This window comes from Squalius cephalus (genome assembly GCF_949319135.1).
Source record: "Squalius cephalus genome assembly, chromosome: 16".
NCBI lineage: Eukaryota > Metazoa > Chordata > Actinopteri > Cypriniformes > Leuciscidae > Squalius > Squalius cephalus.
The window spans coordinates 9,782,677-9,810,530 of NC_137137.1; the positions used below are offsets into that span (position 1 = coordinate 9,782,677).

Here is a 27,854-nt window from a genome sequence, read left to right on the forward strand (position 1 = left end):
TTGATAAATAACGAAAGTCTCTTGCTTAAAAAGGTTTTCAGGGACAGGAACTTGTATTTTATTGAGTTTGAGACTAGCTGTTGGGACACTGGATTCAGAGATCTCTTATAATGGTGCAGAAACAGATTTATTTCTCTCTTTTTGTGAAAATGTTTAAGGGTTAAATTACAGATATTTACAATTATGCTAAACTCATTCCAGTTGAAATATAAACATGAATAAAACCAAAACAAAGGACAATCATAAATCTGACTGTTTCACGTGGATTCTGTACATTAGATTGAGCTGGTGGAAAATTAAGTTGATGAAGACGGTTTATTACTTTGTAATACACCATAGTACCTGTTCTCAAACAGCTTGTTTACAGGAATGAAAATGACAATTTAAAGTCAAATAATGTCATGTAGGGCCATCGTTGTGTTAAAAACCTGAAAATTTGCACCAGCGATGGCCCTATCAAACTATACTTGAATGCCACTTGTTGGCAGTTTGCATTCACCTGAAGTTCCTGTCATAAACAATCCATTTATCATTCATAAAGAGTGGACATTTTGTGGCTGTTTCTGTACCAGCTTTTCATTAGAGAGCTGAAAACATGGTGGGGTAATCTGGCTTTGCTCTCTGCCTCGTTATCGTTACGTTCGTCACGCTTGTTATCTCCTGGGCCGCTCTTTGTTCTTAGCCCGTCTGCTAATCTCACTACTGTCTGACACAAAAGCAGCTAATTAATCCTGTTAACATGGCAGCAATTCTTCATACAGGTCTGATTTCTTCAAAGCATTCACATCTAAGAGTGTCGTCTTCACTCTTCAGGAAAAGAGGAAAATAAAAAATAAAAAAACTTGGGAGATCAAATGCAACAGAAGATAGAAAACGTATCTAGTTGCTTAATAACACCATACTTTTATCACTGTGAGGGATTAATCAGACAAGCTAGCCTGTGATTGGCTATTTTTATTCTTTAAAGGGAAATTATGTTTTGAAGTAAAATTGAAAGCCGGGTGCTTTAGTTGAAAAGTGAGGAGTGTACGACTATGTTCGGAATAGCATACTAACATGATCACTCTCACTAGCTTTGCAGTATGTATACTGTGCACAGTATGCATGGGATACCCAGATGATCTCCTACACTTGCCAAGACACACACAGCGCAGAATATTGCATCCCAGAATGCAATGCGCACAACTTGACCTTCAATTTCCATCTCTTTTTTTTTTTTTTTTTTTTGGCTTGTAATTTTGTCAAACAGCATTTCGACACAAAATCGATATTAGATTATGAAATAAGTTGCTTATATGCAACATCACAAGATACCATGTGACAGTGTAGCATACTGATGTTTATCGACAATCATTTAACCTACTATTAGTAAAAACAGTGGAATATAGAATATACTACAAGTAGTAGGCTAGAATTCTATTCCGAACATAGCCTGTCATAAAATTAGCATTCTGAGCTAATTGTGTCTTATATTGAGTGTTGTAATGGGTTGATTTTGGGCACAGTTCCGCCATGCTTTGAGGTCATCTGAGATTCACATCACTGTTGCACAATTTTACCACCACATCACACCAGAGACGTGATGTACAAACCCCTTGTTTGTGTCCTCTCGCCCTCCACAACATCTCAACAGCACGTTGACAGATCACATGAGTACAACAACACAAAACCCTCTTATCAGAGTGAGGAGCAGCCATTTGAGTAATGTAGTGTGCAGTTGTAAAGAATGCTACTGTAATATTAAACCTAGGCTCATTGGAAAATCATGCCTGTGGCAATATTTATGCAAAAATGAGTGGCGCTAAAAGTGATTTCAGTTTTATCAGAGACAGATGAATGTGAGTTTGGCAAGGTTTTATAATGTCGGTTCTAAATATCGAGGCAGTCATTTTAGCTTGCTTCTACGCGTCTTTGAGCTCTTTTTATCTTGACTTGTGTTTCCCAGGACACTCCACATCCATTGCATACGCAATGCTGTACCAGGTGAGCTAGCAAGCAAGTTTACATCATCAGAATAGCCATATGGAGCTGATTATGTGATGCAAGCGTCAAAATGTGTTAGTTTACAAATCATGCACTATGGTAAAAGTGTTTTCAGGTTGTAACATAGTATTGTGCAAGGAACTGCTAGAAAGTAAGTCTTTATTAATCAATAACCTGCCACTGTAATTATAATTTGTGTGAAATGAATGAAAGTTGTTGGTGTTTTACTGCCACTAGTGTTCATTTCAGCTGGAAACTAGTAAAATGTGCATATAGGTATGTTTTTCTGGAGTTATGCAAAAATGTAAGTAGAGGCAGATTTTTCCAATGAGCCTAGGCTGGTAATATTACTGGCACTCTGATGTATTTGGGCTTTGTGATTATTCAGTGTCTAACCTTCATGTCTTGGTTTCAACATACGTATCAGTTTATGTTAAGTATAAAAAAGCAAAACAAAACAATAAAACACCTGCAGCTCACATTTCTCATTGGATGGTGCATTGGAAAATCAACTCCGATCAAACATGGAGTTCAGAGCAGTTTGGAGCATGGTGAATTTTGGATCTTTGAGGCACTTCTTCAAAAAAACACATTTTATCTCCCATTTACTCAGTAAAATCAACACGGGTGGTTAAAAGCATGTGGTTTGAAGCACAGCTACCCACTGTTTAGGAAACCATCATGGTCATGAATTAAAATGTGCCACTTTGCATCATAGAAGGCATCATAAATTCTTCGATTGGCTACCTACACTATAATACAACATTTACCTTTAAACATTATACATTCTTGTTTCGCTTGAGGACGCACCTCATACAAGATTCAAGAGATTTAAAAAAAGGAAAGAAAAAAAAAAGTCGAACAGAAAATAAAAAGTGCACATTAAGTTAGAACTGTCATATTCAGCTAGGGTTGATGGGAAATGTAGTCTCTGAAGGACGCAGGCACACATCGATGGAGCTAACTTGAGTCCCAGGCAACAGTGCGTGCACATTCACACAAACATGGGTGTCGAAATTAAAGAGGACGCTGGGAAGCAGGAAGACAATCAACAGCTGAAATATGGGGAATAGTTCTGAGTTTGTTTTCTGAAGTTCCTCCAGTCGTTCTTCTTCCAGTGTAATCCTAAAATAACTCGGGGAGGGTCCAAAACTTGAAGTCTTAGTGTTGCTTTTTGTCTTTAACGCAGTTTGAAGGAAAAGTTCTTCTCTGTGAACACATAGTCTGAGTTAAACTCAGCTGTAGAAGTCTCATGGAGCCGCAGGCAGAGAAACATCGGCCGTATTGTTCCTCCCTCATATGGTTTCTTCAGCGGAGAGCAGCAGAGGATTAATGTACTCAAATCCCTCAAACTCAGACTGGTCTATTCTCTTTATCACATCCCTGAGGAGAGAAACCAACATTATTATTGACCGAGCTACAATTCAACTGTACATCACCCCGCACTGTGGCTTAAAACAAAGAATGTGAAAAAAATGGAAAGCTAAAGTGCAGAAGGTGGAGTTTTTGATCAACTGAATATCCGATAGGTGCTAAAAAGCATTGCAGGAAGAACAAGTTGCTGGCATCACATCTTTTATTCATTTAGCAGACACTTTTATCTAAAGTGACTTACAAATGAGGAATTCAGCAAAGAGATTCACCCTAAGGAGGCAATAATGCGAGAAGAGCCAACAATACAAAGTTTCAAACATTGTCGAGAAGAGTCTTTTGAATATGTGTCCAATTTGACCTTCTATTTCCAGTGTGATTAAATACAGCTGTGATGTTTAATATTTCTCTTTGTTCAACTATAGATTGAATTGGAAAAAATAGAGCTATTTTCCAACAAAATTAAATAAAAAATGTACAATACAAGTGCTTTCTTGGGGATTATATACTACCATTCAAAAGTTTGGCATTAGCGAGAGAGAGAGAGAGAGAGAGAGAGAGAGAGAGAGAGAGAGAGAGAGAGAGAGAGAGAGAGAGAGAGAGAGAGAGAGAGAGAGAGAGAGAGAGAGAGAGAGAGAGAGAGAGAGAGAGAGAGAGAGAGAGAGAGAGAGAGAGAGAGAGAGAGAGAGAGAGAGAGAGAGAGAGAGAGAGATTAAAGTGACAGTAAAGATATTTATAATGCTACAAAGATTTCTATTTCAAATAAATACTGTTCTTTTGAAACTTTCTATTTAAGAATGAATCCTTTGAAAAATGTATTAATGTTTCCACAAAAAATATTAAGCAGCACAACTGATTTGAACATTGATAATAATAATAATAATAATAAATGTTTCTTGAGCACCAAATCAACATATTAGAATAATTTCTCAAGAATCATGTGAAAACTGAAGACTGGATTAATGGCTGCTGAAAATCATAGAAATTAATGACATTTTAAAATACATTAAAAATAGAAAAACAGCTATTTTAAAATGTAATTTAATTTCATAATATTACAGTTTTTACTGTATTTTTAATCAAATAAATGCAACCTTGGTGAGCATAAGTGACTTCTTTAAAAATATTAAGAACTTACCCTAAACATTTGTGACCCTGGACCACAAAACCAGTCACATGGGTCAATTTTATGAAATTGAGATTTATACATCACCTGAAAGCTGAATAAATAAGATTTCCATTGATGTGTGGTTTGTTAGGATAAGACTATATTTGGCCGATATACAACTATTTGTAAATCTGGAAACATTAAGAAAATCGCTTTTAAAGTTGTCCATTTATGTTCGCGATTGTGCTGCATCCACTCACAGAAATAAATATTTTATATATTTACGGTAGGAAATTTACTAAATATCTTCATGGAACATGGTCTTTACTTAATATCCTAATGATTTTTGGCATAAAAGAAAAATCAATAATTTTGACCCATACAATATATTGTTGGCTGTTGCCACAAATATACCCGTGCGACATGTGACTGGTTTTGTGATCCATGGTCACATTTGAATGGTAGTATATGAAAATATCTGGTATGTTACTAAAAAAAATCAGATTTTTAATATTGCATCTATTGTTATTGTTCTTTTTTGGATTCTGCAGGGAATATATAAACTTATGAGCACATCTGTAAATGCAACAGAAATAACATCAGCGTCAAGGGGCTGGTTAACCACAAAGGGGGCTTTAACTACAGCAGTGGGCAGACAGAATTACACTAGAGTACAACTGAGAAATTCAGCGGCGTCTTTCTCCTCTTGGCTATTTTCTGCACTGGCAATGATCCTTTACATGTCTAAAGAGATGGTAACATTCTTGCTGAAATCAGACCTCTTGGTTTTCAGAACCTCAGGAATCCATTGATCTATTTTATCAGCCTGTTGAGGATACTACACCGCTGTAATGCTCCACCTCTTCAATGGCGTAATGCTGAGACGATTCAAAACTAGTTTATCACGTTCTGTCAAACACGGTCCATGGAGGGCAATTCTCCTCTCCAACAAGCTCAGCAAGAACTGATATTTCACCAGATCCGGGATCAGCGCCCAATTGTGTTTGTGCTGTGTCTGTTTGAACAAAGTCCCCAGAGGGCCACTTGACTGTATGTGGGTGTGTGTGGGGTCGAAATGCCTCCAGAAAGAGTGAAACCTAAAATAACATGAATGACACCTCTATGCCGTAATATCAGGCTCAGGTTTCAAAGGGAGTGCAGGGGGGAAATGTGCGATGCCACAGAGGAAGAAACGCAGAAAGACGGACATTCTGGGCACTGACCAAAATAAACAAGCCTCTTTACTGCACAAATGTTTCTTTAGAAAAGAATTACAAGGTGGAGCTTAAAAGAATTTGCACAAAAGGTACACAGCTTTTTGAACAAAACTCCAAACTGATAACACTTCTAACACAGCTGTTCATTTAAAGCCTGCGCTTTCATTGGGGCTGTTTCATTTCTTTTTACATTTCGTTTCAAAACAAGATTATTGTGACAGGAAATGAGAACATCTGGTTAATGAAAGGACATTACTTTGAATGAAAGGTGTGCGTAGATAAAAGACTCATGTACTTACAAATGTACTCTATCAAAAGTTTGGTGTCTGTACAATTTTTTGATGTTTATGAAAGAAGTCGCTTCTGCTCACCAAGGCTGCATTTATTTGATCAAAAATACAGTAAAACAGTAATATTGTTACCATTCAAAATATTTGAATATATTTTGAAATGTGATTTATTCCTGTCATGGCAGTTTTACTTCAGTTTTCAGTGTCAGAAACATTTCTTCTTATTATCAGTGTTGAAAACAGTTGTGCTTCTGTTTCAATCAAATTCTGAAAAGAACAGGATTTGAGTGAAGCACAAATCTTTTGTGGCATTCTAAATGTTTTTACTCTTTTACTTTACGCTCTGAGACACATCCCACTCTGGACGCACATTCCTTTAATCCAAAAGACTAAATCTCTTACAAGGAAGGATTTCACCCCCCACTCCCCCCCCCCCACCCCTTTTTTCGTCTGCCAGATCAGTCAAACAAAAAAGGCTTCCATCACTTCCTCCCCCTCCTCTTCTCCTCCACCGTGTGGGACGTCAGGCTTTTCCAGAGCTTGCTCTGCTTTTGAAGTGTCTGGCTGCTGCGTTCCTTTGAAGCCTGCTTGGAAAATCTCGTATTGAACTAAGAACCCGCCGTGGCTCTATAGATTACTGTCTGTCAGTTCATCTGACTGCGGCCCACTTGCGCTTCTGCTAATTATGAGTGACAGGTTTACCGGCAAATTGTCTTCAATCGGCTTGTAGACTGCAATGATTGTGTATTCAGCGGTTAGTGTTCATATAGTACGAGGTGCATCTTGGGCTTCTCATGGAGAGCAAAGATATCAAACCACCTCAAGATATCGGATGACCTCATTCGAAAGCATCACACCATGTCCTAACCAGACAAGATGCGATTAGATTCCAGAGACAAGCAATTTGTCTGTCCACACATTAAATAAAGCCCATGATCAGTGCCCAAGATTATCATTGTCATACTTTGTATGTTGTTGTCACAGAAATAGAATCATCGTGTATCACTGAACATTGAAAAGACACCTTTTATCGCGTGTTGCAGAATCATGTCGCATCTGATTAGGACACTGTGTTTGAATGTAAGGAAGCAGAATTAAAAATTAACTGAAACTTTAATGTTAAATTGAAACAGATAGAACGATAGACAGATAGAATGATACAACAATACAGTGACTGATAGATAAAACAATAGATAAATAGAACGATAGATAGAATGATAGAACGATCGATAGTGATATAGATAGAATGACAGATAGATAGATAGATAGATAGATAGATAGATAGATAGATAGATAGATAGATAGAAAGAATGACCGAACGACAGATAGATAGATAGATAGAATGACCGAACGATCGATAGATAGATAGATAGATAGATAGATAGAATGTCAGACAGACAGAACGATAGATAGAACGATAGATAGATAGATAGATAGATAGATAGATAGACAGAATGACAGAACGATAGAATGACAGACAGACAGAACAATAGATAGATAGATAGATAGATAGACAGATAGATAGATAGATGGATAGATAGACAGACAGACAGAACGATAGATAGAACAATAGATAGAACAATAGATAGATAGATAGATAGATAGATAGATAGATAGATAGATAGATAGATAGATAGACAGACAGACAGACAGACAGAATGACAGACAGAACGATAGAATGACAGACAGACAGAACAATAGATAGAACAATAGATAGATAGATAGATAGATAGATAGACAGACAGACAGACAGACAGACAGAATGACAGACAGAATGATAGAATGACAGACAGACAGAACAATAGATAGATAGAGATAGATAGAATGACAGATAGATAGATAGATAGATAGATAGATAGATAGATAGATAGATAGATAGATAGATAGAATGTCAGACAGACAGAACGATAGATAGAACGATAGATAGATAGATAGATAGATAGATAGATAGATAGACAGAATGACAGAACGATAGAATGACAGACAGACAGAACAATAGATAGATAGATAGATAGATAGATAGACAGATAGATAGATAGATAGATAGATAGATAGATGGATAGATAGACAGACAGACAGAACGATAGATAGAACAATAGATAGAACAATAGATAGATAGATAGATAGATAGATAGATAGATAGATAGATAGATAGATAGATAGACAGACAGACAGAATGACAGACAGAACGATAGAATGACAGACAGACAGAACAATAGATAGAACAATAGATAGAACAATAGATAGATAGATAGATAGATAGATAGATAGATAGACAGACAGACAGACAGACAGAATGACAGACAGAATGATAGAATGACAGACAGAACAATAGATAGATAGAGATAGATAGAATGACAGATAGATAGATAGATAGATAGACAGACAGACAGACAGAATGACAGACAGAACGATAGAATGACAGACAGAACGATAGAATGACAGACAGACAGAACAATAGATAGAGATAGATAGAATGACAGATAGATAGATAGATAGATAGATAGATAGATAGATAGATAGATAGATAGAATGACAGACAGACAGAATGATAGACAGAACGATAGATAGATCGATAGAACGATAGATAGATAGATGGATAGAATGATAGATAGATAGATATATAGATAGATAGACAGACAGACAGAATGACAGACAGACAGAACGATAGAAATGACAGACAGACAGAACAATAGATAGATAGAGATAGATAGAATGACAGATAGATAGATAGATAGATAGATAGATAGATAGATAGATAGAATGACAGACAGACAGAATGATAGAATGATAGACAGAACGATAGATAGATCGATAGAACGATAGATAGAACGATAGATAGATAGATAGATAGATAGATAGATAGATAGATAGATAGATAGATAGATAGATAGATAGATAGATAGAGTTCTTATTCTGTGTTGAAGGGCTTTGAATTGAGTAAATTACTCTTCATTCCAATTCCACTTCATTTTCCTGCATGTTGTGGCCAATGTAATCCAAATTCACACTCATTAATTGAAGAGGAGCTAATTCTTCAATTCTAAATTTTGCATAACCCTGGTAAGCATTGTATGTTTTGAATGCACAGTCATGGTACTAAATCACGTTGTTAATCAAAGATGCCGCCCTCTTTCTGAGCTGCATTTCACGAGCTCCATTTAATGTAAATTGAAAACAGGAATTCTTTTCAGTAGCTTGAGGGCCGCCGGTCTCTATGGATCAAATCAGAATAACAAATTCAGCCAGACATAAAAGTCATTGTGAAGACCGGAGTCCCTCTCCAGAGAAATACACCTCTACAGAACAATACGTCTCAAAGCCTGGCGGGATTGTCCTCTATGAAGAATGACTGGAATGTCTGAAGAATCTCTTGAGAGAAATGGGGTGAGACCTCAACAACTGACCTAAATGTATTCAGACATGCAATGAGTCAACCTACAATCCTCCACTGTCAAATAAATGCACATTTTTTGCACTGCGTCGACTAGCCTCTTATTTTAGCACTTGTTTTAATCACAGCGGTATTCAAAAGGACCGAGTTTATGAATGAGCGACTGAAGAAAAGACTTGAAAGCTTAAAAGCCCCCCTAGAAACTCACTTCACACTGATTGAAGCCAGTTTTCACCTGAATCTATGGTTTTTAATGCCTCTCGGCATCAGGTTTTTAGCCGTTTAAGAGCTGTTCTTTGTCCTCCCTTTCAATGTGGCCCTTTTCGGTGCACCTCATACTGTAAAGCAATCAGAAACTCCAGAGGGGATGTTTCCATATGACATCACCACCTCTTGACGATAGCCTCCAGATGGGTAAGCCATTTCACTTCATCTCGCTCTCACTTCTGAAGGGGAATCTTAGACATAAACCTCACCATCCTGGACCAGCAGAATCAAGCTGAGTGGAAACCCCCGTTATTAAACGCCTAAATCTTCTGCTGGTGCAGTCATGTAACTTTGAAGTCGTTAAATTATTACATAATCTGCTCTCGAGATGGATTCCGCAGAAGTGACGACTGACTTTAATTTTCATTTAAACATTTGGAAGATGTTAAGGTGTGTAAGGAGATGCCAGTTTGTCTTTTCATAATTCAAATTCGGACATATTTTACCAAACACGAGTCCAGTCGTATTAGCGTTTTTTTAGAAACTGAACAGGTCTTTGGAAAACAGGTGGAGTGATTCTTCTGTCATAGATCTTTACTGATCATTTGTGGTAATGAAATGCCCTTCAGCCAAGCATAATATTTTTTAATACTTACTCGTCGTCTGGTGTTAGCTGCACGGGTTCGTTGGTGAACTGCGTGTCAAAGTTTTCTAAACCGTAGTCGTCTGTGATCTGAGGTTTGAACGGTGGCGTCACCTGCTTCTGTTCCAGCTAGAAGAGAAAACAGAGAAAATGATCGATTAGTACAGAATCCACTCCAACATTACAATATCAAGACCCTTGATCAGATAAGACTATTTGATTATCTTCTATACAATGCCCTCCTCCCCACCCCAAAACACCAAAAATTGCTGTCTACATTGCAGAGTTCAACAGTGAGGAAAGTCCAATGGCCCAGGCTGAGTGTGAAAAAGTTTCAGGCCACGTAACTCTTTCCCCGCAACTGATGGGATTTTCCTGCTTTCTGTGTTTTCACTGTTATACAGTAGAGCCGGATTATCCATAAGGGCACTTGGGCCAGTGCCCAGGGGCACCAACCATTCACAACCACTAGGGGGGCACCACATGACACAAGCTTTAAAAATATTTTTCGTAAATTGTTATATTATTAACTTGAAATTCTTGAAAGACCATACATAACTCGTTTATGAACACTAATAATAAATTATAAATAAATAAAGATTACATGACCACTATCACTCCCCCCCTCCCTCCCCAATCTGTCAGAGTTGAGTTGGTCCACAACAAGTACGCGCAAATGTGTCATTTTTTTTAATGGCTACAGAAAATGAATCTAAATCCAAAATGGACAGATGTCAATTGAGTGGTTTTGCAGTTGTTAAAGATTTTATTTTAGATGTGTTCATTGTGATTATATTGGCTGGGTTTATAAAATTGAAAGGATCTTTGCTTGGTGCATTTGGAAACAAATCTTGTCTATTTCTAAATGTAATCGCGTGCATCGCTGATGATTATACTGTCCGTGTGTTGAAAAAAACTTCGATTAAACACACTCGCAACCAAAGCGGAGACATTACAGCGTTGCCAGTGGCACTGAGCGGAGTTTTGAGGTATAGTGCCCAGGGGCACCACACTGTCTTAATACGGCCCTGGGGGGCGCTATTACGCATCTTCTAAAAGAGTACAGAATCTTCAGATTAAAAGAGATGTGAAGAAGAAGCAGAAACAAGCGATAGCATATGTAAGCAGATGTATATGTAAAATTATGCGATCATCTGAATTAAACCGCATAAAAATCAAAGCTGTCTAATTTTTTACAGAACGAAATGTCGACCCAGGATGAGCTATTTGACTGTGCAAGCTTTGGGGGTGTTGATGGACTCGAACCCCATCAAGACGTAGTCTTTAACAAAAACACGATCTTCTCCGCTTTTGGCTTAAAATTGAGCTTTTTTTTTTTTAAAGCTTGTTGATAAATAAAGAATGCATGAAACTAGAATAAAACAGGCATTTTTTATTAAAAGCAGAATGTCTGTTCTTTCTTTTGGTATATTGCATCTTCAGATATTCATACAACAAAATATTCTAGAGGTCATGAAACTTTTGTGAAAATGACCAAAAATGCTAGCGCTAGCTGGCAACTTTTTCCAAATATGTAAGTTATGCCAGCTATGGCAAGTAAACAACTGAACTACGGGCCTAATTGAGCCAGGAGAAATAAATCCTTACTGAGCCCTTAATAGGTAGGTACCTTTTAAGACAGCATGCACTGAACTGTGTACTATCGAATCCTTTAGTGTATCATGTGGTTAGTTTAGCAACATGATAAGAAAAGACTCTATATATTCTTAAAAATAAATGCTCTTTATTGGCATCTATGGTTCCATGAAGAACCTGTAACATCAATGGAACCTTTCCATTCCACAAAAGGTTCTTTATATTCTACACACTTCACACAGTTGTGTTAAGAACTGTTCACGGAAAAGTTCTGCACCGCAATTTCTGGTGTGGCACAAAATTAAATCTCGAGGAAGCAGTAGGCATATAGTCTATAAGCATAAAATACATTGGAAACCAAACAAAATGGGGGAAACGAGTACATTTTAAATTAGAATTAATGTTTTTATTGATACTTTTTGGTATGAAATACAAGAAATACAATTTATAGTCAAAATTTCTCTCGACGACTCCATCTTGGAAGGGAGCATAACGTTGCCTGACAATGTCCAGCCAAGAAGTTCATATGAAATTTTTTTTTTATATAAAGTTGGACCAGATCACATGTGCCAATGTGTATGAGATTCCACTGTGACATCTACGTTCAAGTAAAAACAAAAAAAGAGACAAAGCCATTTTTGTTTGTTCTCACAAGGCCACTAATATTCCATCACTTCCGGCATTAAAACACTCTGAAACAAACCAAAAATGTTCTGAAGTATTTAATAAAAGAGAATAAAGACAAAAAAAGTGGAGAGGGGTAAGGAGAGGAGTAATGGAGGGTAGAAAGAAAAAAAAATATGGACCACAGTATTAATTGTAGACTGGGGTTTGATGTTAAGCCCTTGTCAGAACAGACCGATTCTCTGGACGTCAACACTATGGGTCAGATAAGGTTTGTTTTCACATGTTGGACTCTTTTTTTCCTCGCTAACGTTCTCTGTGTGTTTTTGAGGACATGATCCTGCTGTGTTCCACTCCACGCCGATCTGCACAAACTGGAACAGATGGCCCTTCTTCTCTCCTTTCACTACAGTCTCACTCTCTCTATTGAGTCTAATTCATGAGTCCAGCTTAATGTCTCTTGTGTCGGTCTGTCAAATGGCCGCAAATAGATTTTTACATTTATTAAAGAATCTGTGAGCCGGAATATTCTGAGTGGTTTCTATGCAGTTACTAGGCTGTAGCATTTCTTCTGTTCTCTTACTTTCCAAATCATGTTCTGCCCTTCTTCGATATATACACTACCTTTAAAAAAAAAAAAGTATGTTTCCACAAGAATTTTAAGAAACACAACTTTTTTTAACATTGATAAAAATGTCTTGAGCACAAATCAGCCTATTAGAATGATTTTTGAAGGATAAGATGTGATGTAATGATGCTGAAAATTCTGCTTTGCCATCACAGGAATAAATTACATTTTAAACTATATTAAAATAGAAAACAGTCATTTTAAATTGTAATAATATTTCACAATATAATTGTTTTAACTGAATAAATGCAACTATGATGAGCATAAGAGACTTTCAAAAACTATAGATCGGTTATGTATGTCATCCTACTCTTTCCCAAGAGCAATACATTCTGCTTTTGCATATGCGTGGATTGCAGTGTAATGGCAAAACAAAAGTGGAGAGAGACATAGGAGAGAGTTAAAGACGGCACACAGGGGAAAAAGAGATGTTAATTGGTGCCCAGCCGCCATGTGTGCGTGTTTTTTATTCCCGAGGCCATTGACTCCAGAGAGGCAGGCGTGACGCAGTTGGCTGCAACCTGCCTGGCGGAACATGCTAATGCTCGTCTCTGTAGCAGAAAACCAATTACACACGCACACCCATCCAGATGCACAGAGACTCTTCTCACTGATGTGTGGGAGGGGATTATTCCCACACAGATCCTTCGCTAGTTCTCGCTTCCCGCCGTTCTCTCACTCTCTCTGTCGGGGTCTGGCATCATCCTCTCAGAGAAAAAATGAACGTAAACTCACTGGTAATCTGCTAGGATGACATGGTGCTGATTGAAATCGGACACCTGGCATTAGCATGTTTTCTGTGATCGCATCACAATCGGATAGCACTTGATCACATTAAAAATGGCAAAAATGCACCCATGCATGGTGATCTGATCACGGACTAACACATTTTTGAATCTGAAATGCATTTGACCCTACTGGATTTGTAATGCAAATGCGTTTTTTTCACCATTCTGGTCACCAGAGACAAAAACAACAAGAACAGGGCCTAAGTCTCATTCCAAACCTGTATGAGTTTCTTTCTTTTTTTTTGCAGAACACTTTTTTTTTTTTTTGAAGAATGTGAACGTACAAAATAAATCAATGGGGTCCTAAATAGCCTTGACTTTCACTTCACTTAAAAACAACAAAAACACCTGTAACTACCCATCTCTAACACATACACATACATCTGCTGTCATAGGAATGGATAATTATTATTAATACATTTCAAACAACTGCAGTGGCAAAGCTGGCTGAAATAAAAATCACACGCACGCACACACACACACACAGTCATTGCCTGATCTCCCTGACAGCGAGCCACGGCTATTCTGACTGTGTCTGTGTTCTAGAATAATAGAGAAAAGCATGTTTCTTTCTATTCGCCACTTAAAAAATTTTTTTTAAAAAAAGGAAACCAGGTCTGAATTACAATGATTAATTTAATTGAGCCAATTTGAATAAAATGCTTTCAAGACTTAATCTTTTAAGACTAAACAATGACTCTGATTTACAGTTGTGTCCTTCTACAAACATTAGAAAAGACCTTGATTTCACTGCAGCTGTGGATAAGAAAACAGGAAATCCACATACAAGATGATTATCTATGCTGGAGTACTGTGGAATAGTCTGAAAACCAGACAAATTTGTCTAGAGTGTATATAAATATATATATAAATATATATATATCTATATATCTATATATATTAGGGCTGTCAAATGATTAATCGCAATTAATCGCATCCAAAATAAAAGTTTGTTTTTACATAATATATGTGTGTGTACGGTGTATAATTATTTTCTATATATAAATACACACACATGCATGTATATATTTAAGAAATATTTGCATGTATATACTGTGTATATATTTATATTATATATAATTTATATTATATATAAATATTTTATATATAAATAACACATTTTTCTTAAATATATACAGTGCTATGCATAAGTTTAGACAACCATGCTAAAGTTGACTAAAAAGAGGAATAAAAAATCATCTTTTGGAAACTGAACTTAATGCCTTAATTTAAAAAATTAGGAAAAATCCAACCTTTAAGGACACCAATTTTCTTTGTGAATGAATAATGTATCGTAAATAAATAAATATTCTTCCTTAAAATACAGGGTGCATAAGTTTGGACACCCCTATGTTAAATTCCCATAGAGGCAGGCAGATTTTTATTTTTAAAGGCCAGTTACTTCATGGATCCAGGATACTATGCATCCTGATAAAGTTCCCTTGGCCTTTGGAATTAAAATAGCCCCACATCATCACATAGCCTTCACCATACCTAGAGATTGGTTCTAAACCTGGCTCGTGATGTGTGGTGTTATCAAGCGCACAAGGTTCAGATGGATAGCATAATCCAGTTAGCTGGACTGGTAGGTGTTGTAACTACAGTACACCATCTGGTTACAAAAAGCATTCAAACGTAGCCGTTTTTGATGAAAAAGTTCCAAACAAACACACTTTTGGACCCCATTGTCCAGTATATATACTGTTTATGTTGCCAAATGGGCTGTCAAATTCAAACAAGTCTCAGCAAAAACAAAGAACAGAGAGCTCATAGATACCAATTTCTCCCCACTCGAGGTTCTACATGCACCAGGTCCAAAACTCTAGTGTCTCAGATGTGGACTTCCTGTTCAGCCTCCCCTGCTAAATCTGTCTTTACATGCTGGCGTCTCTCCTCCAGGGCCCAACACTGCAGACGGTGTGAAGAGGATCTGTCTGAGCGGAGACGAGCTTTTACACCAGCGCTCAGTCTACCCCCTGCTTTCTCATTCAGCCCGCTCTCTATCACTGTCTCTCACCGTCTCAGTCCAACTCCCTCTTCTCATTCATCTCTCTCTCCTTTTCTCACTCTCTCCCACTTTGTCTCTCACTGTCTAAAATCATTTCCCTTTCCTCATTCAATCCTTTCTCACTCCATCTTTTGCAATCTGCCTCACACCGTCTCTTTCACCCCCCTCTGTCTCTCACTGTCTAAATCACAGTCCCTAAAGCAACACTGAAGCTTCACTCATTTCACTAATCTGCACTCCATGACTTTTTCCTATATATATTTCCAATTTCCACGTTATTTCTCTCTGCCGTTTTCAAAATAGTCACAACACTCTCCGTAAACAGCTAGGATATGGGTGATTATTCTATAACAAGCATTTTTACTTTTTTAGGTTACATTAAAACTCTTGGAGAATTAACAACACTCCTTCATCCTTTGAAAAGTAGCTAAAATAAAATAACTTTTGTTGTAAAAATGTAGTTTTACTTTAATATATTATAGGCCGTATAATTAATATAAAGGATTACTACAATCTTTAATCCTAAAACATGAAAATTTTGAAAACCAGTTAAACTCAAACTTTTATATTTATTAAAAATAATTTGAAATAAACTACAAATAATTCATTTAATACAATTAGTTAAATAATAAATTATTAAATTAACTTTAATAATAAATATTTTAAAATATTTTGTGAAGTGTGAAAAAGTGTGACCAAAACAATTTAGCTAAATAGTGTTAGTTGAGCATACAAGAAAAATAAAAGGTATAGAGGTAAAGGTGTGTAAGTTAGCAACATAAAATGCTAGCTATGAAATTAGCCTTAACAAGACAAATTAATTCGCAATTTTATTCCATTTGTTGGTTCAAAAAAATTACATAAATTACATTACATAAATGTCCTATGATATATGTAGATCCACTGCAGGACATTTAATAAATGTGTGTTTTTAAAAAAAAGTTTCTTTCTTGAAAAGGTGAAATGCACTCATAATTAAAGAAACACCTGTATATGGCATCTGGTAAAGCTGAAAGACAAGTTTCTCCTGACTCATCACAGGCAGGCGCCAGACACACACGTGTACGATCAATCATCAAAAGAAAGATGAATAGAAATATTTCTGCAATGGCAAGGTCAAACTGAAAGAAACACCACGCTGCAAAGAAGCACAGCAGCGAAAATATCCACTTGAAAAGGGTCTATCAGTGTAGACACAGAAATAGTTTAGACAGGCTACGTGCTTTCAGTTGAGCATCGAATCAATGTCTTCATTCATTCATGAGCAATTAACAACAAGTGTAGCGCAACCCCGTTTATTAGCGGAGCTCAGGGGGTTGTGTGCGAGTCTGTGTGTCCAAACTCATCCATTACGCTGGTAAAGTGGCAGAAAATCCCAGCAACTGAAGCATGGTGCGTTAGTGACAGAACTCTAGAGCGCATAATTTCCTTTCCACGTTGCTGAACTTCTGAGTGCACATCAGGAAATACACGGTGGACACGACCAGCCAACACTAACCGCAATTACAGCTAACAAAACGCGACAGATCGCAGCTGAACGCCTGGCTGAGGACTCAGTTATGTGTAGATGTACAGTACAAGTACAGTGTCTCTGAGGCAAGTATGAGATGATATAGTGGGGAAAGAGCTAATTTGCTGCCTCTGCAGTTTTGTTGACCCAGACTGAATCTGCATGCTGTTTTCAGACTCTCTGCGCTGATTTTCCATATCTGCAAAGATCTTCCACAGTGTGGCGCATTATTGACGAATTATTGATTGAATATTAAAAAACTATGTAGGGTGGGGTCTTGGCTCAATCCATCGGTTGTTGATGTAAGAAAGGGACGTGGTTTATGCAGAGAAAATTATAAGAGATGTCCGGCATACGTCACCAGAGATAAGTCTGTCATTTCACCGGAAGATAATAAAATAATTAATAAATTAATAAAAATGAAGCATATGCATGGATGAATACTAAAGATTTGGTGACACATTTGTGATTTATAGTGACCTAAAATCTAGAATAATGTGATGAATGTTTTTGTTTTGTTAACTTTTATGGTATCTAAAACATTGACAAATATTTTGTATACCTGTATACTGCATATAAAGAATATATACCTTTAAAAACCGCCATCCTTTTGTTACAACTTCCACAATCCCTCCAATTCGTACCCTAAACAAATTCAAAATCAACATGAAATATGGTTCCCATTTTACTTCTGTATCGTGATATTCGATTAAATAAAACTGTAGGACTTGGTTTTATCCATTGAACACTGACTGGAACTTGAAAAAGGCCATTACAGACCAGAATGTAGCCAGGTGGTTATATTACAAATATATATTACAAAGACAAGCTTTTTCTTCCTCTTCTTTGGAAAACATGCACATGGATTTAGAAAGCAAACTGGGTCTATTTTGATATCATGTTGACAAAATTTTTTAAAGTGCATAAAAAGAAGCTGTAAAAGAATAAAAATATAACATTGCGTAATTAATTACCTAATTTACCTGATTTTTTTAACGACATGATTGCATGATGGGAGTGTAAATTCTATGGAAATCTAAAAAAAAATACCTTCAGAATTCAACAGGTGCAGATTCTGTGTGCAGCCTGAACATGACATGAGTCTTCTCTACCTCTCTGTATTTGACCTAAAGTCTTCCTCTTACACATACTAATTCATTCATTAAACACACACGCTCTCTCTGCAATTCCTGAATATTGTATGCTCTCTCACTGACTTTCATGTTTCAGCATTGTGTGCATCATTTATACCAGACCAATTAACATCCCCCCTTAAACCTTGTGCCGCTTCAGCAAAGGCTGAATCTCATTTGATATTCTCTTTCATTTCTGCTGCTTGTACAGAGGATAACACCCACCTATCACTGACCACACACTACATCCCCTCTTCCAAAAGTGTAGTTCATAAACAACTGCTATAAACCTTGCTTAAACAGTCTCAAATAGTAGTATTTTCTACTGTTGTTGTTAAAGCTGATTCAGTCTGGGTTTTGGTCAGTACTTTAAACCAGATCCTCTGGGATAACTCCCATTGCAACTTATATTTTAAAAGTGCCCTTAATATGTTATATTAAAGGCTCCTAATTTTGTTTTGGAGGTCTCCTACAATAGATTTACATGCATCCAAAGTTTCTCCCAACATACATTGCAGCATTATTGCTCTTCTCTAAACAGTCTGGTCTCTCTAAACCTGCTCTGATTGGTCAGATGGCCCAGTCTGTTGTGATTGATCTACCGATTACAGTACATGCCGGAAACAAAATTTCAGCTCCGGACGCTTCCTCAGCACTTGTATACACAGTGATACGAACAGTAATGATGGCGTCAGTCCAATACCCTATCAATACCCTATCCTCATCCTCTGGAAGTGCATGCAAGTGGATTTGTGTTTAAAACACATCTTTTCAACATGTTGACAACATAAACCAAACTCATCCACGCTTCAGCTTAAACTACAGTGTTTTAGGGTGGGCCAAAGTAAACGTTGTTCACGGGCAGACCATAGGCTGGCATTGCGCAAATTTGTTACATTTTTGCAACAATTTGCTACATAGGTTTGTACAGGAAGAAAGACTGGAATTATTGATGACTCGTTTCAGGCAGTTCAGAATCGGTTCGTTCTTTTGGGAGACAATAACTCACTTTGATCTTTAAAATGTTTCGGACCTTTTACATTCACAAACAACTATATAACACACTACTTGAAAGGAAATACCAAACAACCCTTAAAAACTTTCATGCCATGAAAAAATTGACACTACATTTGATGACACTAATTTTAAGCAAGGGGGGAAAAAAAAGAGTAAAGATATCAGAGCCAGCCGAGCAACTTCCATTAGTGCTTAAGCGGTCTCTCCATATATTAAAAAGTGACAAAAAGCCTACCTGGTCCCAGTCTATGCTTCTGAAGAACGTATGAGCCTTGATGTCTGTGAATCCGGTCTGAACTTGGCATCCCAGCCTCTCTTTCGGGTCCTGAACAGAACACACACCCTATTAATAACACACCTAACAAAAGCCAGACCTGGTGTAGAGAACTTCAAAAACATGAAACCTAATTTCATGTCCTTTTTATTTCAGAAGACTGGAGTTTAACCCAAAACACATTCACTAGTCCATACGTTATCTTGTGCTCTGAGATTTTAGATGAGGATTCAGGGGTCTTGGAGCGACTCGCTGCACTGATCTTGGCTCATTTAATCCCAATGAATCAGGCAGTGGCTAAGAGGGCTGATAACACTGATTACAGGCTGCTGTTGAGTTTGAGGAACCCCAGAGCTTCAATAAACGCAATTTGTCTTGACGATTAAAGGAAAACGCTTCATTATTCATAGATTTAATCAACAGACACGCTACACAGGCAAACGAAAAGAAGTGTGCGCACCCTCAAGAGATCAGTTTCATCTGGAGGATGATGACCCTCCTAATTATAGCACATATATTTGTTCAATCAGAGGCAAACTGTGTGCACGTTTGTGTAGAGTTAAGACCCTCATTTATAAACCTCAGTGTGCAATGTTCATGAATTATGGCATTTTTTTCCCTAAGAGCCTGTTTGTTTCTCATCCATTTTTCTTGTGTAATGGAGCGTAATAGTGATCAAGTTTTCAGCAGAAAAAGAAGAAACTACTCATTACGAAAATAATTTGAAGATGTAATTGTATCAGTCTGGCCAATACCAGTACTGTCTTTTGTAGTCTTTAGAATACATTATTTATAGTATATAATAATATACAAATATAATAAAAATATATTATACATACCACACATACTGTTGCAACACTTTACAATAAGGTTTCATTTGTTAACGTTAGTTAATGTATTACCTAACAAGAACTAACCATGAGCAATACATTTTTTACTGTTTATTGTTTGTTCATGTAACTTCATGGTGCGTTAACTAATGTTAACAAATACAACTTTTGATTTTAATAATGTATTAGTAAATGTTGAAATTAACATTAAGATTAATAAATGCTTAGTTCATGTTAACTAATGTAGTTAACTAATGAAACCTTATTGTAAAGAGTTTTATATATATTTATTTATTTATTCGAATAGGTTATTTATTCGAACAGAAAGAATCAAGCGTACCACTGACTTAACTGACAGAATTTTTTATACAAATATTAAGTGAAATATTTTACTAAATATACAGAATATAAAACAGAATAGGTAAAATATTACAATACTTCAAATATCAATTTATTTCTGTTGATGCTATAGCTTATGTTATTACGTTATTTTCATTGAAATCACACTGACTTACAATATGGCTTCGATAGAATCATGACCTTGGAGTTCATGAAATGTTGAACTGTTTTTACAGAACTTTTTAAATCACAGCACTTTACTTGGTGCAGGCACATGCACTACTAGTTTATTCAATAGCACTAATAATATAATTTTTCTGAATGGGATTGTTCCGTATAACCTCTTTTTCTCATCTCCTTGTGTTTTGCAAAAACATGACAGCTGTATTGCACTCTCCAGTGTTCGTTCACGTACCAAGTACATTCTGTTCTCACCTTGTTCAGAAAACCTTTCAGCACACTCGCAGCCTTGACAGACAATGACCTGGGAATCCGTATCGGCTTCTCCAAAATTACTGAAAGAGAGAGGGGAAAAAGACAGAAGATAAAAGAGTATGAGTCATTCTTGCAGAGTATGCCCGTCGTGTTGTGCGGCAGTGTCAGAGAGAGAGACAGGCTTTAACCCACACACACAAAATCTCTCGCTCATACACCCACACACTACAGACGCCTGAATAAGCCCTTAGATATTCAATCAAAGACTCAAAAGATTTCTCCCCGCTCCATGTTTATTTCTGTAAATTCATAAAATTCTGTCGCGGTGTTAAGTGGATTTAAAACACCCCACAAAAAGTTTAAAAAAATGTCTTTTTAATACGTCTCATCCCAGCATTTTTGGATTTCTTTTACAGTTGCGTATCTTGGGCAACCGTCCAGAAGTAAAGCCTGTTAAATTTCATCTCTCTCTCAAAGACGGAGTGCAGACGAGCGTTTATCTTTCCCCTCTCTGAATGCCACATCCCCTGTTTGTTTTCTTTTCCAAATGAAAAGCTAAAGGGATTTAGGTCTTGCAGGGGCTCTGCCCTGCTGCTGTGACGCGGTTTGGACGGCGGCCCGAAAGCGGCTAAAGTGTTGGCTCGGCGGTGGCAGCATCTGCCCTGCTCCTGGGTGGGCGGCGGAGCGCCGTGTAGGGCCGGGGGGAGGTTGGACCGGGACGACGCTGCAGCATATGGACGAACTGAGGTTTGGATTGGGGGAACGGAGTTCCGGTTGTGGAGAGAGATCCAGGTTCATGTTGTGTGTGTCTGTATGAACGAGAGTGATCCAGGAGCACGCTGCCCTCACGGCTGGAGCACCAGAAAACAGACAGGGAAGCAGATGACCACACACTCTCTGCTCTGGAGATGGAAGGGAGGCGAGGAAAGGGGGGATGAAAGAATGTCTCGTTAAGGAATGGCACACATGCCGTGACGGGCTCAGCAATACATATGAACATATCATCTCTGTCGGGCGGATATGTCTCCAAAAACACTACTTTCAAGGAAATGGGGAAAAAAAACACGGTATTTTTAAAAATATTTGGCTTTATAAGTGGCTTTATATATGGTCAGACACTTGAATCTGTCATTATATTATTCAAATTTTACCAAAATAAAGCTGAAATGGACCGGCGAATTTTAGGGAATTTCAGACATATGTGTTTTGTCCGTCATTAGAACGGCCTGAGGCAGCAAGCACATCGCATTGCGTTTTCATCAATGTACACGTTATAACATTTTCTGTAGCTATGTGGGCTAAATCTCATGTTATTAAAAAATAAGTGCTAGATACAGACTATTTAAGACTGTATTGGCTATGACTCGATGACAAATGCATCTATCGATGACTAAGACAACTTCTACACTCTTCAAATACATAAAAAATTATATATGCAACAAGCAGAAACGGTCCAAAATGTGTGTGCACTTCATTCATGATAGAGGCGGGTGAAGTTATGACGTTTTACCAACAGTTTGAGGATCCAATGGAGATACAAGGTTTAGTCACAAGCTCTTTTTAATACTTTTCTTTGCTTGTATACATGCAAAACCACAAACAGATGTAAAGGGTGACCAATAGTAATGATTTATGGGAAAAAAAATGGTTACAGTTTATTTTGATGGTCCACTTTAGACATTCTACTAAGTGAGTTTGCAACTACATGTCAACTAACTCTCAATAGAGTATTAGTAGACAGTAGTAAAATGATAGAGTTCAGGTTAGTAGAATAAGTTGAATAGTTGCCAAGTTACTTATGTTTAGTAGAATGTCTAAAGTAGACAATCAAAAAGTGTTACCAACAAAATAAAATAAAATTCTTCAAAATTTGTCCATTTCACTCCAATTGAACATACCATCTATAATTTGGGGGAAAAAGATTAAGAGATTTGGTTACACTTTATTTTAAGGTGTCCGTGTTACTTAGTAGAGTAATAATAATTAACTACATGTACTAACTATAGGGTTAAGGATTAGGTTAGTAAGGTTAGTTACATGTAATTATGCACAAATTATAGTGATTACTATAGTAACTACATATAACATGTGTAACAAGGACATTGTAAAATAAAGTGTTACTAGAGATTTAATATATATATCGCTGCATCACTGTAAAAACTGTGAGTAGGTCCAAAATTAAAACCCGACAAGCGCCGGATGGAAGTAAAAATTGGCTTTGGCGAATAAACAAAATTTCCGTAATACATGGTTTACACTGAACTATTGAATTGAACTAAACGTTGAATTTACAAGTAGTCACCTTGGAAGAGATATTCCTCTGTGTTCATGTCAGGATTGTCAGTGATGATGTCGAAGGGAGATCGACCTGCCATCATTTCAAACATGAGCACGCCCAGGGCCCACCAGTCTACACTAAACCCTGAGACACAGAAAAAGAAGAGTTCAATCTTTATCAGTAGGGATTCACATAACACTAAATATATATATACATTTTACTATGTTACTTAGGATTGTGCAGTATTGACAGCAGGGGATGTATGGATTCATGTAGTCACACCTACCGTAATCCTCACCCCTCAGGATCTCTGGGGCGATGTAGTTGGGCGTCCCACAGAATGTGCTGGTGGTGTCACCTGGTCTGATTCCCTCCTGAAACAAAATCTGGTTTGAGTTCTACCCTGTTTTAACAGTATTTTTTGGACTTATTGAGAGATACATCTATGGCTACTTCTATTTGTGATTAGTATCAGGTTCTACCTTGCACATGCCATAGTCTGTAAGTTTGATATGGCCATCCTGGTCCAATAGTACATTGTCCAGTTTTAAATCCCGGTAAATAATGCCCTTCTCATGCAGAAAATTAAGAGCGATGCAAATTTCAGCAGCATAAAATCTGCAGGAAACAGGAAAAAGTAAGTCAGTGGTAAGACTCTGTTTTAAAACATACAGATGAGGACTAATTGAAGATGAATTGTTTATTTCCACATTTAACACACAACCGTTCAAAAGTTAAGGGTCGGTAAGATTTGTTAATATTAATTATCAAGACTGCATTTATTTAAAATAGAAATCTTTTGTAAGATTATAATTGTCTTTACTGTCACTTTTGATCAATTTATTGTATCCTTGCTGAATAAAAGTAATAATTTCTTTAAAAACAAAAAAAATCTTACTGACCCCAAAATTGAAATAGTAGTGTACAAGGCTTTATATTAATACATTTTAGACCATGTGTCAACCAGTCAGAATCAATGCTGAGGTACTATAATCTGTACAATAAATGTGTATAATAATCAGTCCTTTAGCCTCCTTTACCTGTATGACCATTAGCGATGTGATAAGCGTCCAGTGACAAGCAATTTCTTGAAATTAGCATTGCATACTAGCAAAAAAACAGTGGAATGTTTTTTTTTTTACACTTTAGTGTTTAGTTAAGTAGATTGGGATGTTGACCAATGACATTTCACAGTGGGCTACCCAGCACAATGTCGCATATAAGGAAAAAAGCAACTGTCAATATAATGTAAAGTCAATATATTTGTGAAATTGACAGAACATTAGATAAACATGTATATACATTTTTTTTTAACCTTTCCCAAGCAGGAGCTGTGTGTCTAACTGTCTCAACCCTGTCTAATGTTAGAAAAAAGAAAGAAAAAAAAAAGAAAGAAAGAAGGTGTTCAAAGTAGGAAAAAATGAGCGGTGACATTTCCGATCAGGTTTCACGTCTGGCACTCTGAATCGTGTGCTTCATGTCGGCGATCAGCAAAGGCTCGTGAGACCTTTACGAACAACTCATGAATATTTAGGCTCATTACTCGTAATTAGCAAGTGGATTTGCATATGTGTGGTGTGCCGGACGCATATTGATAGGACTGGTCGGGGTGAGCTTGACTCAAATAATTAGCCTGCTTTTGATCTCAGTTTATTAGACGTGTGAAAGGGGGCATTTCTCAGATCAGTCGCTGTAACAGGATTCACATCATCTAACAGAGTAATATAGCCTAACAGAAGTGTATGAGATCTGCATTCAAACCAAGGGTGTGGCTTTAGTTCAATCATTAGCATGGACAATTTCAAGTTAATAAAACTACACAGATGAATCGTGTTGTTGAAGACAATCTGCGATGGTGCCAGAGTGAATGCCATGAGCCTAAAACTTGTGCATTTTTATTTGTATAAGAATTTTCTATTTGAATCATACGAAATAAAAATATTTTCACTGTATTTCTGAACAAATAATGCAGCCTTGATAAGAATAAGAGACTAAAACATTAAATTTCAAATACATAAAAAAATCGTACACCGACCCCAAACATTTGAACAGTAGTGTCCATTTATTTTGCTATCATAACTATATACTATTAAGAGCCGTTCACACCATAAATGATAACTTTAAATTCTCTTTTTATGCTCCTTGGTTATGGAACTGCAGAGTATAATAATGTTAGAAACACTCCCCTCTTTAAAAGTTTTTATTTTTGTTCTGTCATTTAATGTGTGCTGGGTAAAATTTTATGTAAGATTTTTAGTTTTATGTTTGTATGTTGTTGTGCTGCCATTTTGGCCAGGACTCGAAGAGATTTTATATCTCAATGGGACTATCCTGGTAAAATAAAGGATACATAAAAAAATAATAATAATAAAATAAAATAACTATACCGATAAATACACACCAGCAGATGATATCGTTCTGTTTATTCTAAGCACGTGCTTGTCTGTCACTTTAAATGCTCGAGCTTGCTACAGCAGGATGATTCTGATTGGCTGTCAATGTTTTTATTGTTCATCGCCTGAATAAAAAAGTTTTGAAAGTGATTCCAAAAATATTTTTTCTCTGTGCCGTTATCGTTATAGCTGTGGTGTGAACTCTGCTATTCTTTAATATTGAGAACGATTTTTAGCTCTATGGGCCCTATTTTAACGATCTGAAACGCAAGTATCAAACGCGAAATGCAAGTAACTTTTTTGGGCGGATCTACGCAAATCTAATCTAAAATGGGTTGGTCTGAAGTAGCTACATTACTCATAGGTGTGGTTTGGGCGTAACGTGCAATAAACCAATCAGAGTGTCATCTCACATTCCCTTTAAGAGCAGGCGCGCTTGTTCCATGGCGGATTGCTATTATAACGGCGGATTTGCCAGGCGCACACCAGGAGCGGTTCACAGCCGAGGAGACCGACGTTCTCGTCAAGGCCGTAAAAGACAGAGAAGTGACATTGTATGGGGATGGGAGAAACACACCCAAATTATCTGTGTAGATGAGAGAAGCAAAGTGTATGCGCGTTGTGCACACGCTACATTATAGCATGCGCCCTTAAAATAGCATCTGAATAATGCGCCACTGACTTTAGACTAGGTTTTTCCAGGTCTGTGGCGGAATTATTTTCTGAAACTGCAAAATAGCACCAGAGAACGTTTGCGCCGGAACACGCCTCCTCTTTTCGCTGAACCGCCCCCGGGAGCGCAAGTTCATTCCCTAATTTACCGACGTGCGCCTGTGGAGGGAAAAGTCCGCTGTGTGTCGGGTGCAGAATAGGAATGATACATGCGTCTGTGTACAAAGTCAATTGCGCTGGGTGCAAGATAGGGCCCTAAATCTTAAACGTTATCTTTATAATTATTGTCCTTGGTGTGAATGGGCCTTTAGTCTATATGGTATTATCTATATATTTATAGTTGCTGCTGAACAGACCTGCAACCCCTTTTTTGGCTAGCAAACCACCAGTTGAGAATTTTTCATCTAGTGAACTACTTCATTGGAACTCATTGTTACTTTTCTCATTCATCCATCCATCCATCCATCCATCCTATCCCACATAAAATTAGGCCTAATCTAAATGGAAAATATCAAATCAATCAATCTTTTTTTTATTTTATTGCACATACCTGGCATGTTCCTCTGGAAGCTTCCGCTGCCTCTGCATATGGAACATAAGATCTCCTCCATTCACATACTCAATCACTAGAAACAGCCTGAACGGAGAGCAGGAGACATTCATCATTTCTTTATAGTTTTTTTTTGTTTCAGATGTGCTGTATGTGAGAGATATACTGGCTACACTGTACGTTCACACTACGTTTGGTCATGAAAAGATTGACAACCATGTTCTATAACAGAGACCTTAAATTTTCCAGTCGATTTACAAAACTTGTGAGTAATTTCTCACTATTGTTAGTACTGTCAACCTCTCAAGTAATGAAAAACAGCAGTAAATAGTGAAATTGTGCAGATGAACAGCTAGAAGAAAAAAAAAATCCTGTTAAGAGTTTCGGTGGAAGAGAAAGAAAAAAGCTTTGGCTGCATTTCAGAGGGAATGAAGACAGCAGGATTGTTCCAAAATGCCCAAAATAGCTCAGAAGAAAAGACACAATATTTACTATCATTATCTGTTGCCATGGTTACAGGCCGTAAACATGGCTATCACCATTGACTGGTTTCCTGTTCATACAGA

General features: G+C 37.1%; 1 protein-coding gene across 9 annotated transcripts in view; it reads right to left on the reverse strand.

Moving 5' to 3' along the window:
- Positions 1-942: 942 nt before the first annotated feature.
- Positions 943-27,854, reverse strand: part of prkcz (protein kinase C, zeta) — a 104,702-nt gene continuing 77,790 nt past the window's right edge. For 5 of the 9 annotated variants that reach the window (XM_079897362.1, XM_079897366.1, XM_079897365.1 and 2 more), the window contains 8 exons: positions 27,289-27,375; positions 24,156-24,291; positions 23,960-24,047; positions 23,698-23,817; positions 21,396-21,475; positions 19,753-19,842; positions 10,227-10,342; positions 943-3,366 (listed from right to left, as the gene is read on the reverse strand). In XM_079897362.1, the coding sequence (XP_079753488.1) occupies positions 3,279-3,366; positions 10,227-10,342; positions 19,753-19,842; positions 21,396-21,475; positions 23,698-23,817; positions 23,960-24,047; positions 24,156-24,291; positions 27,289-27,375 (805 nt within the window). In that variant the 3' untranslated portion in view covers positions 943-3,278. The remainder of the gene's footprint in view (positions 3,367-10,226; positions 10,343-19,752; positions 19,843-21,395; positions 21,476-23,697; positions 23,818-23,959; positions 24,048-24,155; positions 24,292-27,288; positions 27,376-27,854) is intronic. The other 4 variants (XR_013823914.1, XR_013823915.1, XR_013823916.1 and 1 more) reach the window with 2 other exon arrangements.